The sequence below is a fragment of the Coregonus clupeaformis genome, chromosome 1, assembly GCF_020615455.1.
Source record: "Coregonus clupeaformis isolate EN_2021a chromosome 1, ASM2061545v1, whole genome shotgun sequence".
NCBI lineage: Eukaryota > Metazoa > Chordata > Actinopteri > Salmoniformes > Salmonidae > Coregonus > Coregonus clupeaformis.
This window is the reverse complement of record NC_059192.1, coordinates 4392658-4410016: the sequence shown is the minus strand read 5'-3', so window position 1 is coordinate 4410016 and position 17359 is coordinate 4392658. Positions and strand designations below refer to the sequence as shown.

At 46.5% G+C, this 17359-nt stretch overlaps 1 protein-coding gene across 2 annotated transcripts in view; it reads left to right on the top strand.

Moving 5' to 3' along the window:
* LOC121579783 (CSC1-like protein 2) overlaps nt 1-17359 on the top strand; it is an 89268-nt gene that overhangs the window by 60202 nt on the left and 11707 nt on the right. For both annotated transcript variants that reach the window (XM_041894795.2, XM_041894717.2), the window contains 5 exons: nt 9572-9725; nt 10095-10201; nt 13237-13323; nt 15367-15432; nt 16977-17139. In XM_041894795.2, the coding sequence (XP_041750729.1) occupies nt 9572-9725; nt 10095-10201; nt 13237-13323; nt 15367-15432; nt 16977-17139 (577 nt within the window). The remainder of the gene's footprint in view (nt 1-9571; nt 9726-10094; nt 10202-13236; nt 13324-15366; nt 15433-16976; nt 17140-17359) is intronic.

The following is a 17359-nucleotide window of genomic DNA, read 5'->3' as shown; positions in this document are numbered from 1 at the left end:
CCCAGAATTATTCGGGAGGATCTTGTCAATGATCTCAAGGCAGCTGGGACTATAGTCACCAAGAAAACAATTGGTAACATACTACGCCGTGAAGGACTGAAATCCTGCAGCGACCTTAAGGTCCCCCTTGATTCAGAGGAGAACTGGGTGAAAGTGTTGTGGTCAGATGAGACCAAAATTGAGATCTTTGGCATCAACTCAACTCGCCGTGTTTGGAGGAGGAGGAATGCTGCCTATGACCCCAAGAACACCATCCCCACCGTCAAACATGGAGGTGGAAAACATTATGCTTTGGGGGTGTTTTTCTGCTAAGGGGACAGGACAACTTCACCGCATCAAAGGGACGATGGACGGGGCCATGTACCGTCAAATCTTGGGTGAGAACCTCCTTCCCTCAGCCAGGGCATTGAAAATGGGTCGTGGATGTGTATTCCAGCATGACAATGACCCAAAACACACGGCCAAGGCAACAAAGGAGTGGCTCAAGAAGAAGCACATTAAGGTCCTGGAGTGGCCTAGCCAGTCTCCAGACCTTAATCCCATAGAAAATATGTGGAGGGAGCTAAAGGTTAGAGTTTCCAAACGTCAGCCTCGAAACCTTAATGACTTGGAGAAGATCTGCAAAGAGGAGTGGGACAAAATCCCTCCTGAGATGTGTGCAAACCTGGTGGCCAACTACAAGAAATGTCTGACCTCTGTGATTGCCAACAAGTACTAAGTCATGTTTTGCAGAGGGGTCAAATACTTATTTCCCTCATTAAAATGCAAATCAATTCATAAAATGTTTGACATGCGTTTTTCTGTATTTTTGTTGTTGTTATTCTGTCTCTCACTGTTCAAATAAACCTACCATTAAAATGATAGACTGATCATGTCTTTGTCAGTGGGCAAACGTACAAAATCAGCAAGGGATCAAATACTTTTTTCCCTCACTGTATGTGTTTGGGTAAAAATAACATTTTTGTTTTATTCTATAAACTACGGACAACATTTCTCCCAAATTCCAAATAAATATATTGTCATTTAGAGCATTTATTTGCAGAAAATGACAACTGGTCAAAATAACAAAAAATATGCAATGTTGTCAGACCTCGAATAATGCAAAGAAAATAAGTTCATGTTCATTTTTAAACAACACTAGTAATGTTTTAACTTAGGAAGAGTTCAGAAATCAATATTTGGTGGAATAACCCTGATTTTCAATCACAGCTTTCATGCGTCTTGGCATGCTCTCCACCAGTCTTTCACATTGATGTTGGGTGACTTTTTATGCCACTCCTGGTGCAAAAATTCAAGCAGCTCGGCTTTGTTTGATGGCTTGTGACCATCCATCTTCCTCTTGATCACATTCCAGAATTTTCAATGGGGTTCAGGTCTGGAGATTGGGCTGGCCATGACAGGGTCTTGATCTGGTGGTCCTCCATCCACACCTTGATTGACCTCGCTGTGTGGCATGGTGCATTGTCCTGCTGGAAAAAACAATCCTCAGAGTTGGGGAACAATGTCAGAGCAAAAGGAAGCAAGTTTTCTTCCAGGACAACCTTGTACGTGGCTTGATTAATGGGTCCTTCACAAAGACAAATCTGCCCGATTCCAGCCTTGCTGAAGCACCCTCCTCCACCAAATTTCACAGTGGGTGCGAGACACTGTGGCTTGTAGGCCTCTCCAGGTCTCCGTCTAACCATTAGACGACCAGGTTTTGGGGGGGGGAACGAGTTCCGACTGGGGGAAATCGTTTTGAACGGTCATCCGAATTGGAAAATCTGGCATCTTTCTAGAGCTCTGACTTTCTGACCTGAAGTTCACTGAGGTCATGATTTGACCTCGTTTTTTTTCCAGAGTTCCCAGTTGTCTTGAAAGCACCATGAACATCAGATGCAGGTACCGTCAGTCCAGTAAAATAAAAAAGCAAATTATTTGCACATTATTTCAATTTATGCTCAGCTGTGCCTCTCAAGTGCTGTACCAACTGATCTACAGTATTTTGTTATTAAAGCTTGAGTTGTGAAATATAATATGGTCGGAGATTAACAATATTGTCAGGCATATAGCCAATATGCTGTGATAATGTATTAGACCTATTGCAGAAACCTCCCGAGTGGCGCAGTGGTCTAAGCTGTGCCACTAGAGATCCTGGTTCGAATCCAGGCTCTGTTGTAGCCGGCCGCGACCGGGAGACCCATGGGGCGGCGAACAATTGGCCCAGCGTCGTCCAGGGTAGGGGAGGGAATGGCCGGCAGGGATGTAGCTCAGTTGGTAGAGCATGGCGTTTGCAACGCCAGGGTTGTGGGTTCGATTCCCACGGGGGGCCAGTATGAAAAAATAAATATAAAAATAATAATGTATGCACTCACTAACTGTAAGTCGCTCTGGATAAGAGCTTCTGCTAAATGACTTAAATGTAAATGTAAATGTAATTAACTGACTGTCTGACTGACTTACTGACTGACTGACTGACTGACTGACTGGCTGACTGACTGTCTGGCTGACTGGCTGTCTGACTGTCTGACTGACTTACTGACTGACTGACTAAATGACTAAAATGTAAATGTAAACCTCATTCCTACACAACTGTTTTGATTGGGTTCATGTAAAAAAAAAAATTAAGTCATGTTTAAAAAAAATAAAATAATAATCTTTGCTTGCTTTTTGACTGCGAAAGTGATCTTGACCCAGAAAAGGTTGGTGACCACTGCTCTAGATGATTAGCCAATTGCTGAGTGCTACTATCAGATTACCTCACAGCTGAGACTGTACATATCTGGCGTCATCACTTGGTGTCAGGCTCGGTCCTGTATGTATGTGAAGGGTCATTGGGTGTTAATCAACCTCTCTAGACCAGAGGGTATTCAAATCTTGTCCTACAAGAGGTTGTGACAATTTTGTTTAATGTTTTAAACAATTTTTTATCTGTTTTCCGTTAAAAATGATAAGAAAAAAATCATACATTTCCACGCCAATTTACAATGCAGAATAATGGTCAAATTACGTACGTTTGACCCCTTGGGCTGGGCAATGAAGTTATATCTACGAGCAACCCTTTATGCCTCAATCACATGGACAGTGTTACTGCGCAAAATGGTACGCAGCATCGTCTGGATATGTGTGAAACAAAAATGTCAACATTCACCTTCTGCTACCATTTCTGTCGAACAGTCCACGCATACAATTTTATGCTAACGTTTCGATAAATCCAACGTGTGCACCACACAGAACGCACTGCGACTGCTTCTGCAACGCAATGCTGCAAGGCAAACGCAGTGTTCCATTGGGAAGTGAATGTAGGCTACTCCTGGTGCACCAAAACGCGAGGACACTGTCGGTGTGATGGAGGCATTACAGATATAGAACGCGAGGACACTGTCGGTGTGATGGAGGCATTACAGATATAGAACGCGAGGACACTGTCGGTGTGATGGAGGCATTACAGATATAGAACGCGAGGACACTGTCGGTGTGATGGAGGCATTACAGACATAGAACATGAGGACACTGTCGGTGTGATGGAGGCATTACAGATATAGAACGCGAGGACACTGTCGGTGTGATGGAGGCATTACAGATATAGAACGCGAGGACACTGTCGGTGTGATGGAGGCATTACAGATATAGAACGCGAGGACACTGTCGGTGTGATGGAGGCATTACAGATATAGAACGCGAGGACACTGTCGGTGTGATGGAGGCATTACAGATATAGAATGCGAGGACACTGTCGGTGTGTTGGAGGCTTTACAGATATAGAACGCAAGGACACTGTCGGTGTGATGGAGGCATTACAGACGTAGAACATGAGGACACTGTCGGTGTGATGGAGGCTTTACAGACATAGAACGCGAGGACACTGTCGGTGTGATGGAGGCATTACAGATATAGAACGCGAGGACACTGTCGGTGTGATGGAGGCATTACAGATATAGAACGCGAGGACACTGTCGGTGTGATGGAGGCATTACAGATATAGAACGCAAGGACACTGTCGGTGTGATGGAGGCATTACAGACATAGAACACGAGGACACTGTCGGTGTGATGGAGGCATTACAGATATAGAACGCGAGGACACTGTCGGTGTGTTGGAGGCTTTATAGACGTAGAACACAGCTACAAGTAACATGTCGATAGAATGAATTGATAACTTTTCAGACGATTATAAAAAGTGCCCTATCAGGTCTGTACCTTTTCAGACAGTACATTTACATTTACGTCTGCTAGAATTCTGCTCCGGCATAAAATGTTCTTTATTGTTTCCCTGACAACAACAAACATCGCTGATTGATGTGTTTTGCGGTGTTGTTTTTTATGGTATGGTAGCTTGATGTGTTTTATACAGTTGAAGTCGGAAGTTTACATACACCTTAGCCAAATACATTTAAACTCAGTTTTTCGCAATTCCTGATGTTTAATCCTAGTAAAAATTCCCTGTTTTAGGTCAGTTAGGATGACCACTTTATTTGAAGACTGTGAAATGTCAGAATAATAGTAGAGAGAATTATTTTATTTCAGCTTTTATTTCTTTCATCACATTCCCAGTGGGTCAGAGGTTTACATACACTCAATTAGTATTTAGTAGCATTGCCTTTAAACTTGGGTCAAACGTTTCGGGTAGCCTTCCACAAGCTTCCCACAATAAATTGGGTGAAATCTGGCCCATTCCTCCTGATAGAGATGGTGTAACTGAGTCAGGTTTGTAGGTCTCCTGCTCGCAAACACTTTTTCAGTTCTGCCCACAGATTTTCTATAGGATTGAGGTCAGGGCTTTGTGATGGCCACTCCAATACCTTGACTTTGTTGTACTTAAGCCATTTTGCCACAACTTTGGAAGTATGCTTGGGGTCATTGTCCATTTGGAATACCCATTTGCGACCAAGCTTTAACTTCCTGACTGATGTCTTGAGATGTTGCTTCAATATATCCACATAATTTTCCTTCCTCATGATGCCATCTATTTTGTGAAGTGCACCAGTCCCTCCTGCAGCAAAGCCCCCCACAGCATGATGCTGCCACCCCTGTGCTTCATGGTTGGGATGGTGTTCTTCGGCTTGCAAGCAACCCCCTTTTTCCTCCAAACATATCGATGGTCATTATTGCCAAGCAGTTCTATTTTTGTTTAATCAGATCAGAGGACATTTCTCCAAAAAGTATGATCTCTGTCCCCATGTGCAGTTGCAAACCGTAGTCTGGCTTTTTGATGGCAGTTTTGGAGCAGTGGCTTCTTCCTTGCTGAGCGGCCTTTCAGGTTATGTCGATATAGGACTCGTTTTACTGTGGATATAGATACACTGCTCAAAAAAATAAAGGGAACACTTAAACAACACAATGTAACTCCAAGTCAATCACACTTCTGAGAAATCAAACTATCCACTTAGGAAGCAACACTGATTGACAATACATTTCACATGCTGTTGTGCAAATGGAATAGACAACAGGTGGAAATTATAGGCAATTAGCAAGACACCCCCAATAAAGAAGTGGTTCTGCAGGTGGTGACCACAGACCACTTCTCAGTTCCTATGCTTCCTGGCTGATGTTTTGGTCACTTTTGAATGCTGGCGGTGCTTTCACTCTAGTGGTAGCATGAGACGGAGTCTACAACCCACACAAGTGGCTCAGGTAGTGCAGCTCATCCAGGATGGCACATCAATGCGAGCTGTGGCAAGAAGGTTTGCTGTGTCTGTCAGCGTAGTGTCCAGAGCATGGAGGCGCTACCAGGAGACAGGCCAGTACATCAGGAGACGTGGAGGAGGCCGTAGGAGGGCAACAACACAGCAGCTGGACTGCTACCTCCGCCTTTGTGCAAGGAGGAGCAGGAGGAGCACTGCCAGAGCCCTGCAAAATGACCTCCAGCAGGCCACAAATGTGCATGTGTCTGCTCAAACGGTCAGAAACAGACTCCATGAGGGTGGTATGAGGGCCCGACGTCCACAGGTGGGGGTTGTGCTTACAGCCCAACACCGTGCAGGACGTTTGGCATTTGCCAGAGAACACCAAGATTGGCAAATTCGCCACTGGCACCCTGTGCTCTTCACAGATGAAAGCAGGTTCACACTGAGCACGTGACAGACGTGACAGAGTCTGGAGACGCCGTGGAGAACGTTCTGCTGCCTGCAAAATCCTCCAGCATGACCGGTTTGGCGGTGGGTCAGTCATGGTGTGGGGTGGCATTTCTTTGGGGGGCCGCACAGCCCTCCATGTGCTCGCCAGAGGTAGCCTGATTGCCATTAGGTACCGAGATGAGATCCTCAGACCCCTTGTGAGACCATATGCTGGTGCGGTTGGCCCTGGGTTCCTCCTAATGCAAGACAATGCTAGACCTCATGTGGGTGGAGTGTGTCAGCAGTTCCTGCAAGAGGAAGGCATTGATGCTATGGACTGGCCCGCCCGTTCCCCAGACCTGAATCCAATTGAGTACATCTGGGACATCATGTCTCGCTCCATCCACCAACGCCACGTTGCACCACAGACTGTCCAGGAGTTGGCGGATGCTTTAGTCCAGGTCTGGGAGGAGATCCCTCAGGAGACCATCCGCCACCTCATCAGGAGCATGCCCAGGCGTTGTAGGGAGGTCATACAGGCACGTGGAGGCCACACACACTACTGAGCCTCATTTTGACTTGTTTTAAGGACATTACATCAAAGTTGGATCAGCCTGTAGTGTGGTTTTCCACTTTAATTTTGAGGGTGACTCCAAATCCAGACCTCCATGGGTTGATACATTTGATTTCCATTGATAATTGTTGTGTGTTTTTGTTGTCAGCACATTCAACTATGTAAAGAAAAAAGTATTTAATAAGATTATTTCATTCATTCAGATCTAGGATGTGTTATTTTAATGTTCCTTTTATTTTTTTGAGCAGTGTATATCTAACATATCCAATCTTGATTTAGGATTCAGTTCTGCATTTGAAGGTGGTCCTCTGTAGCTCAGCTGGTAGAGCACGGCGCTTGTAACGCCAAGGTAGTGGGTTCGATCCCCGGGACCACCCATACACAAAAAAATAATAATTATGCACGCATGACTGTAAGTCGCTTTGGATAAAAGCGTCTGCTAAATGGCATATTATTATTTTTATTATAAGGTTCACCGTCTGTGACCAGGGAGTTTTTCCATGCAACTGTGATTCTTTCTGATTTCTCTTTAGGGTCTAGGCCAGGATACTGTAAAGCAGTAACCTATTGATGTAAAAAGGACTTTCTAAATACATTAGATTGATTTGATTTCAACTGTATGTGTGCTGTCTGGGAGGGTTGAGAACGGAGCAGAAGACACATTTCTGTTGTTCGCTGTGACATATGTAAAGGGTTCGTATGGTCATGAAAATCCGGGAAAAGTCATGGAATTTTTAAAATGGTGTTTTCCAGGCCTGGAAATGTTTTGGAAAATTATAAAATCCAAAAAGTCATGGAAATTAATTTAATAATTTCTGTTAATGTAATTTATTTAGGCACAGTTTTTAAATAATTTTATAAATCAAATAAAAATTGACATATCAGCCAGGATCGGAATGATAGCGCATCTGTTTGCGCGCATCACCTGCGTAGTGCGAGAGGCGTGGGCGGTTGCTCAAGGAGAGAGAGACAGTCGGACATTGCAACAGCAAGTAGGCCTATAAAATATGATCGAGAACAGGTTAACTAGGTAGCCAATTCAAAACGTATCTTGTACCCTCTAGTTAACTGTTTAGCTATTATTAGCATGTATTAATGGTTTCGTCATGTCCCAAAAAACTTTCCACTGACACTCGCGAATAAGGCCGTACAAAGTTGATTTACTTTTTTTGAACGATTCATATGATTCATTTAAACGATTCTTTTTGACGAAATGAACGATTCACCATTGTATAAGTTGGGATTCGGTTCAATCGTGGTGAATCGAATCATGTGAATCAAAATAATAATTTATGAATCGTGAACATGAATTTTAGGAAAAAATATTAGATGTAGCCTTTCTTTTGGATTATGTGGCTTCAACCTGTTTTGTAGATACTTCCAGTTGATTTGTATATTGAATGATGTATGACACATTAACTCAATAGGTGCTAGTCAGCCTGCAAAGTAAACACTTCTACGGTGGCTAAGATAAATATGACTAAACTAGAAAAGGTAAATTTCCTGAAAATGTGTGGGCTTGCTTCAGCTGAATAAAAATATTTGTAGCCTACCATAGCCATTTGATCTTTTGATATATTGAATGAGCGAATTATTTCAAAAGGAATAACACACATTTGGTTGTAATGTTGCCATGTTTTACATCAAGGGTGGTCAACCATCCTCCAGGAGAGCTAATGGGTGTGCAGGCTTTTGTTCCAGTCCCCCTCTAACAAACCACGTTTTAGAAATGAGCTGCTCAACCGGACCTTGATAAAACTCTGATGTGTTTGAGCAGGGCTTGATCAAAAGCCTGCACACCCAGCAGCTCTCCAGACTGAGGGGTTAACCACGTGGTGTTTTATACAGTTGCCTAACAGGTATTCTACTTTGTTGGGGGTTAAGTGCCTTTCTCGACGACAGGAGATGGTACATGGGATCAAAGAGCAGGCTTTTCAGTGTCGATACCACATTACGCATACTTTTTTTTATTTTTATACAGTGCCCTCTGTAATTATTGGGACAGTGACACATTTTTTGTTGTTGTTTTGGCTCTGTACTCGAATACTTTGGATTTGAAATGATACAATGAGTGAGAAAGTAAAAAGACGCACAAATATCATACCCCCAAGACATGCTAACCTCTCACCATTGCAATAACAGGGGAGGTTAGCATGTCTTGGGGGTATGATATTTGTGTGTCTGTAACTTTCTCACTCATCATTATTCACGATTCATTCAGGACTCTCCGTAACCATGGTAGCATCCACATTAATATAGAAGTGTTTCGAATCATATTCTATTGTAATTTACAATAAAAATTCAATTTCTATTGGGCACAAAATAATCTGAAACACAACCAAAACAAACAAATGCAACCAACAACTTTGTAGAATCACAAGCTTGATGTAATCATTGAGTGCTATGACTACTTTAATACACACATAAGGGAATTTGTCCCAATACTTTTGGACTATGTACAAAGAGTGCTGTAATTTCTAAACGGTTCACCCGATATGGATGAAAATACCCTCAAATTAACGTTGACGGTCTGCACTTTAACCTCCATAGTCATTGCATCATTTCAAATCCAAAGTGCTGGAGTACAGAGCCAAAACAACAACGTGTCACTGTCCCAATAATTACGGAGGGCTCCGTATGTACATAGAGACACAGCCAATTGAGACTCAGCCAATTGTTGGTCGTGGAAATTTGGTTTGAAGTCATGGAGAAGTTGTGGAAAAGTCAAGAAATTCCATCTGTCAAAATGTGTATGAACCTTTTTGGACGATATTCTTGGATTGATTGACCTGTCCTCTCCTGGTTTCTCCCAGGGAGCATCTGTCAGTAGGAGGGTTCCCCTGGTGATTGATTGATTGACATATCCTCTCCTGGTTTCTCCCAGGGAGCATCTGTCAGTAGGAGGGTTCCCCTGGTGATTGATTGATTGATTGATTGACATATCCTCTCCTTGTTTCTCCCAGGGAGCATCTGTCAGTAGGAGGGTTCCCCTGGTGGCTGAGATGCTTCATCATCAACTGTATCCTCTTCCTCCTCCTCTTCTTCCTCACAACTCCCGCCATCATCATCTCCACCATGGACAAGTTCAACGTCACCAAGCCTGTCGAGTACCTCAACGTGAGTCACCTTTTGACCTCTCTTTCTGAGGCTCAGGAGGTCAAATGTCAGGGTGCTTCCCAAAATGGCACACTATTCCTTATTTAGTGCCATTTGGGACGCAGATCAGTTTGACCCTTTTCACACTACTGAGCCGAGTCAAGCCAAGCTGTCCTGCACTGGCCTGGTTACACACCCACCGTAATTGCTGTAACTGTGCTGGAAAGGAGCCGGCAGAGTACGGTTTGGTTGACACAATAGTGTGAAAAGGACGTTAGTCTGTGTACTATAACTAACCTTAACTGTTAACCTTAATCTGCAATATTCCACCCCGTCCCTCCTCCACCCCTTCCACCGATCTTCCTCTCCTCTCTTCCTCTCCTCCTCCAGAACCCCATTGTGACCCAGTTCTTCCCCACCCTGCTGCTGTGGGCATTCTCCGCCCTGCTACCCACCATCGTATACTACTCTGCCTTCTTCGAGGCCCACTGGACACGGTACCATTCTCTCTCACTCACACACACATACACACACACACACACACACACTGGACACGGTACGACTCGCACACACGTTATGGTAGTCCCTCGTATCCGATGATGACTTAACTTCTGAGTTAACAGTGAATTCTTTGGTGAGAGACCTGGCAGTGTGGTGCCAGGACAACAACCTCTCCCTCAAAGGAGATGATCGTGGACTACAGGAAAAGGAGGACCGAGCACGCCCCCATTCTCATCGACAGGGCTGTAGTGGAGCGGGTCGAGAGTTTCAAGTTCCTTGGTGTCCACATCACCAACAAACTATCATGGTCCAAACACACCAACAAAGTTGTGAAGAGGGTACGACAAAGCCTCTTCCCCCTCAGGAGACTGAAAAGATTTGGCATGGGTCCCCAGATCCTCAAAAAGTTATACAGCTGCACCATTGAGAGGTCATCACCGCCTGGGATGGCAACTGCTCGGCATCCGACCGTAAGGCGCTACAGAGGGTAGTGCGTACGGCCCAGTACATCACTGGGGCCAAGCTCCCTGCCATCCAGGACCTATATACTAGGCAGTGTCAGAGGAAGGCCCAAAAAATCGTCAAAGACTCCAGTCACCCAAGTCATAGACTGTTCTCTCTGCTACCGCACGGCAAGCGGTACCGGAGCGCCAAGTCTAGGTCCAAAAGGCTTCTTAAGAGCTTCTACCCCCAAGCCATAAGACTGCTGAACAATTAATCAAAATGGCCACCCGGACTATTTACATTGACCCCCCTCTCCCCCCTTTGTTTTTACACTGCTGCTACTCGCTGTTTATTATCTATGCATAGTCACTTTACCCCTACCTACATGTACAAATTACCTTGACTAACCTGAACCCCCGCACACTGACTCGGTACCAGTACCCCGTTTATAGCCTCCTTATTGTTATTTTATTGTGTTACTTGTTATTTTCTTTTTTACTTTAGTTTATTCAGTAAATATATTCTGAACTCTATTTCTTGAACGGCATTGTTGGTTAAGGGCTTGTAAGTAAGCATTTCACGGTAAGGTCACGCCTGTCTACACCTGTTGTATTCGTCACGTGACAATTTTTTTGGGTCCAATCCGAGATCCACAAACATTATTGCAGATGGGGCATTTGCAGTCTGTGTTGGCGGGGGCAGGCATGGTTGTATGTCTCAGTCTGTGTTGGCAGGGGCAGGCATGGTTGTATGTCTCCTGAGCTGTTTCTTTGTGCTCCTCTCCTCCTCCCACCTCTGTACACCGCTCTGGCAGAGCTGCCGCCAGGTGGAACGGTCGGCAGCAGCGTCCTCCAGGCCTGTGGGTTTGATGTTGCACATCTTCAGCTGCGTTTTCAGCTGGTCCTCGTAGCGCTTCATCTGCCCCCCTGCAGACCGCCGGCTAAGATGTAGCTGGCTATACAGGACGTCAGACCGCCGGCCAAGGTGTAGCTGGCTATACAGGACGTCAGACCGCCGGCCAAGGTGTAGCTGGCTATACAGGACGTCAGACCGCCGGCCAAGGTGTAGCTGGCTATACAGGACGTCAGACCGCCGGCCAAGGTGTAGCTGGCTATACAGGACGTCAGACCGCCGGCCAAGGTGTAGCTGGCTATACAGGACGTTCCACAGCAAGCGTTCCTGAGACATTCTAATGACATGCCCAAGCCAGCGCAGTTGGTTATCGGGGTGACCACGGCCTCCATACTCTTGCAGTTGGTCTTAGCAAGTGTTTCTGTATGGGGCACACGGTCGCACCAGGTGATTCCCAGGATGCACTGCAGGCATCTTATGTGGATTCGCTCGAGCTGCTTGTTGTGGTGACAGCTGTACAGAAGAGGTGATGCAGACGGCTTGATAGACGGCGACTTCGGTGTGGAGGCGGAGATCCCCGTTTTGGAAGACCCCTGCGTCCGAGTTTCCCGAAGGCAGCTGATGCTTGCTTGATCCTGTTTTTGAATATCGAGGTCGATGCTGCAGTCCTCCGAGAGGATGCTGCCCAGGTAGTTGAAGGACGGGACTATTGCCAGTGATTTTGTGTTCAATGGTGAAGACAGGCATGGTGGCTGGAGGGCTGGATCTCCATTGGCAGACCACCTCTGTCTTGGTGGTGTTGATAGACAGCCCCATCCTGCTATAGACCCTCACAGCCGCTACAAGGACGGACTGAAGGTCTTCCGGAGTGTCAGACGAACCCACAAGGCAGCGGGGGCAGTGGTTGATGGCTGCCAGGGCGTGTCCACACAGAGGTGGGCCTGTACAGATGCATCTCTGGGGCCCACTGCTGCTCCGAGATCCCCTGCCGGTTAGCCTGGAGTTTCAAGACAACCAGTTAACGTGTGCCGCCACGAGGAGTCTTGGTCAAGGAGAGGCTTTGTACCGGCAAGGGGAGACTTGGTCAAGGAGATGCTGCTCCCCAATTCACCACAAGGGCTAGCCGGCGGCAGTGAGCTGTAAGCGAGTGTATGCAAGCACGTGGTAAAGCGGGCATGCAACTTACCTCTACCTAGGCACTACTGCACAATACAGTTGCCTGCCGACACACACACACACACACACACACACACACACACACACACACACACACACTGGACACGGTACAACTCACACACACACACTACTCCGCCTTCTTCTAGGCCCACTGGACCTGGTACAACTCTCCAAAAGACACTGTATTGGAGTATTGGAGTGGACATCAGTGGATGTGTTCTGTGTATACAGTATTGGAGTGGACATCAGTGGATGTTTTCTGTGTATACAGTATTGGAGTGGACGTCAGTGGATGTTTGTGTGCTGTATGTATAAAATGATGAATGAAGAGATGCATTATATCATTCTCTAAGTATTCTCTGTTGTCACCTGGCTAGCCTGGTTCCAGATCTGTTTGTGCCGTCTTTCCAACTCCTATGGTCAGCATGTAGAAATTGGCAAAAACTGCACAAACTGATCTGGGACCTCGCTTACCTCGTAAAGCCATACAGAGAGCTCTTGTATTTTTGTATTTCTCAATGTAATGTTGATCCTTTTGACTTTCCATTTACCCTAATAGGTCTGGAGAGAACAGGACCACCATGCATAAATGCTACACCTTTCTGATCTTCATGGTCTTACTACTGCCCTCTCTAGGACTCAGCAGGTACTGCATGTCTTCATTAATAATAATAATAATAATAATAATAATATATAGCATATATTTTACTTACGGGTGGTCCCGGGAATCGAACCCACTATCCTGGCGTTGCAAGCGCCATGCTACAGAGGACCACTTACTGACTATTCAGCCAGTCAACTCTTCTACCTTCCTATATGTTCATTCACTACATAGCTAGTAGTCAACATTTTGGGCCAGTTTCCCAGAACACAGACACTGGCCTAGCCCTGGACTAAAATGTACTGAGTCCAATAAGAAGCCTTGCGCATGCCAGAACGGCCCATAGGGCAGGAGCCTATCTCCTGTTTCTGTAGTGAGACAGCTTGATGTACAGTACACCCCCTGGACAGGACACTAGTCTATCTCCTGTTTCTGTAGTGAGACAGCTTGATGTACCAGTACACCCCCTGGACAGGACACTAGTCTATCTCCTGTTTCTGTAGTGAGACAGCTTGATGTACAGGACACCCCCTGGACAGGACACTAGTCTATCTCCTGTTTCTGTAGTGAGACAGCTTGATGTACAGTACACCCCCCTGGACAGGACACTAGTCTATCTCCTGTTTCTGTAGTGAGACAGCTTGATGTACAGGACACCCCCTGGACAGGACACTAGTCTATCTCCTGTTTCTGTAGTGAGACAGCTTGATGTACAGGACACCCCCTGGACAGGACACTAGTCTATCTCCTGTTTCTGTAGTGAGACAGCTTGATGTACCAGTACACCCCCTGGACAGGACACTAGTCTATCTCCTGTTTCTGTAGTGAGACAGCTTGATGTACAGTACACCCCCTGGACAGGACACTAGTCTATCTCCTGTTTCTGTAGTGAGACAGCTTGATGTACAGTACACCCCCTGGACAGGACACTAGTCTATCTCCTGTTTCTGTAGTGAGACAGCTTGATGTACAGTACACCCCCTGGACAGGACACTAGTCTATCTCCTGTTTCTGTAGTGAGACAGCTTGATGTACAGTACACCCCCTGGACAGGACACTAGTCTATCTCCTGTTTCTGTAGTGAGACAGCTTGATGTACCAGTACACCCCCTGGACAGGACACTAGTCTATCTCCTGTTTCTGTAGTGAGACAGCTTGATGTACAGTACACCCCCTGGACAGGACACTAGTCTATCTCCTGTTTCTGTAGTGAGACAGCTTGATGTACAGGACACCCCCTGGACAGGACACTAGTCTATCTCCTGTTTCTGTAGTGAGACAGCTTGATGTACAGTACACCCCCTGGACAGGACACTAGTCTATCTCCTGTTTCTGTAGTGAGACAGCTTGATGTACAGTACACCCCCTGGACAGGACACTAGTCTATCTCCTGTTTCTGTAGTGAGACAGCTTGATGTACAGGACACCCCCTGGACAGGACACTAGTCTATCTCCTGTTTCTGTAGTGAGACAGCTTGATGTACAGGACACCCCCTGGACAGGACACTAGTCTATCTCCTGTTTCTGTAGTGAGACAGCTTGATGTACAGGACACCCCCTGGACAGGACACTAGTCTATCTCCTGTTTCTGTAGTGAGACAGCTTGATGTACAGGACACCCCCTGGACAGGACACTAGTCTATCTCCTGTTTCTGTAGTGAGACAGCTTGATGTACAGGACACCCCCTGGACAGGTCACTAGTCTATCTCCTGTTTCTGTAGTGAGACAGCTTGATGTACAGGACACCCCCTGGACAGGTCACTAGTCTATCTCCTGTTTCTGTAGTGAGACAGCTTGATGTACAGGACACCCCCTGGACAGGACACTAGTCTATCTCCTGTTTCTGTAGTGAGACAGCTTGATGTACAGTACACCCCCTGGACAGGACACTAGTCTATCACAGGGCCTTAACCCCCAATCAATCTCCTTAATGCTGAGTGCCAAGCAGAGACGCTTCATGTCCCATTATTTGAATGTTTGTAATCTGTCCCTTTATGACCCCATGGAGTCTCGTATACGATCATCATCCTCCATCTCCTCTATCGCTCTAAGAACTCAACTGTTTCCTTTTTTTTTTTTTATTCCAGTCTGGACGTTTTCTTCCGATGGCTGTTTGACAGGCGCTTCCTGGCCGATGCTGCTGTGCGGTTTGAGTAAGTAGCGGTTCCTGGTTCCTCTCTAGGTTTCTTCCTAGTTTCCCGCCATCTAGGGAGCTTTGAACCGTTTACCTTCGTGCACTGTGGTCTCTGCTGGCCATGTTCTGGCTCATAAAGTTGTTAGTCTTTATTTTAGTGGTGCTTGTAACAGTTATCTATCTTCCAATGATCTATAATCAGAACAGCTTTCCATATTCTCTGATGTGGCCGTTATGGAACTAGCTGGTCTTTTTGTTTTAATATAGTATTTTAGGAAGAGCTGAACCCCTAGAAAACCTAGCCAATACCCCTCTAGGCCAGGGGTATTCAAATCTTACCCCACAAGGTCCGGAATGCTGACCATTTAATTGCACCACTTGGTGTCCCAAGTCTAAATCAGTCCTGATTAGAGGGGAAGAATGGGGGGAAAGCAGTGAAACTGGCTTTAAGGATCTAAGTTTGAGGGGGTTGGAGTCTGGTAGAGGGAGGGGTAGAGGGAGGGGTAGAGGGAGGGAGGGGGGTTGGAGTCTGGTAGAGGGAGGGGGTAGAGGGAGGGTAGAGGGAGGGAGGGGGTTGGAGTCTGGTAGAGGGAGGGGTAGAGGGAGGGGTAGAGGGAGGGAGGGGGTTGGAGTCTGGTAGAGGGAGGGGTAGAGGGAGGGGGTAGAGGGAGGGAGGGGGGTTGGAGTCTGGTAGAGGGAGGGGTAGAGGGAGGGGTAGAGGGAGGGAGGGGGTTGGAGTCTGGTAGAGGGAGGGGGTTGGAGTCTGGTAGAGGGAGGGGTTGGAGTCTGGTAGAGGGAGGGGGTTGGAGTCTGGTAGAGGGAGGGGGTTGGAGTCTGGTAGAGGGAGGGGGTTGGAGTCTGGTAGAGGGAGGGGGTTGGAGTCTGGTAGAGGGAGGGGGTTGGAGTCTGGTAGAGGGAGGGGGTTAGAGTCTGGTAGAGGGAGGGGGTTGGAGTCTGGTAGAGGGAGGGGGTTGGAGTCTGGTAGAGGGAGGGGGTTGGAGTCTGGTAGAGGGAGGGGGTTGGAGTCTGGTTAACTATGGCTACAACACACCTGGCCAGCAGGGTTACAATGAGTTACCACAACTATTCAAATAATAATTGTCTCAGATCCACACAAGTGCCTAGGGTCTGAGATTCAGTGAGTAATTTTCTTGTTGTGATGTCATTTCCTGTCTCCCCCCCCCCTCATCATCTAACGTTGTATTTGTTATCTTAGCCTTGTTTGTCAGGTAACAATGATCTCCTCTGGCACCATCAGAACAGCTTCCATATTCTCTCATCATATTGTGTCCTTATGGATCTGCCTGTTGTTTGGGTTTGGTTTGGTCCTTCAGGAGGGAGTTAGTCTCTAATAATCCCTTTCACAATATTGTGCCGACCCGAACCGTACCGGGCTGGCCTGGTTACGCATCCCGCGTCGTTTCTGCAAACATGCTGGAGATGATCATGTCAATAGAACATAACATATCCAATCCAGCATAGTATGGTTCTGGTTGGCACGACAGTGTGAAAAAAAGGTATGTTATTGTTGTGATGATGTCATTTCCTGTCTCTCCCCCCCAGGTGCGTGTTCCTGCCGGACAACGGGGCGTTCTTTGTGAACTATGTCATTGCGTCTGCGTTCATCGGTAACGCCATGGATCTGCTGAGGATCCCTGGTCTGCTCATGTACATGACCCGGCTGTGTCTGGCCCGCTCTGCTGCCGAGAGACGCAACGTCAAGAGGGTGAGTGTAGCGGAGCGCCACCTGGTGGTCAGGAAGACGTCGTCACGCGATCTCATAATAAACTCACAACTAAGATGCACGTAGTTATATCAAAGTGACAAGATGGTCTACTGACCGTTCCAACAACTAGAATACATGTCGTCAAAAGCGGAAGGCAGGGGGAGGAGGCGGGATTACACCGAATAATCCTAGCCAATGAAAGGCAGATACGCATGTGAAC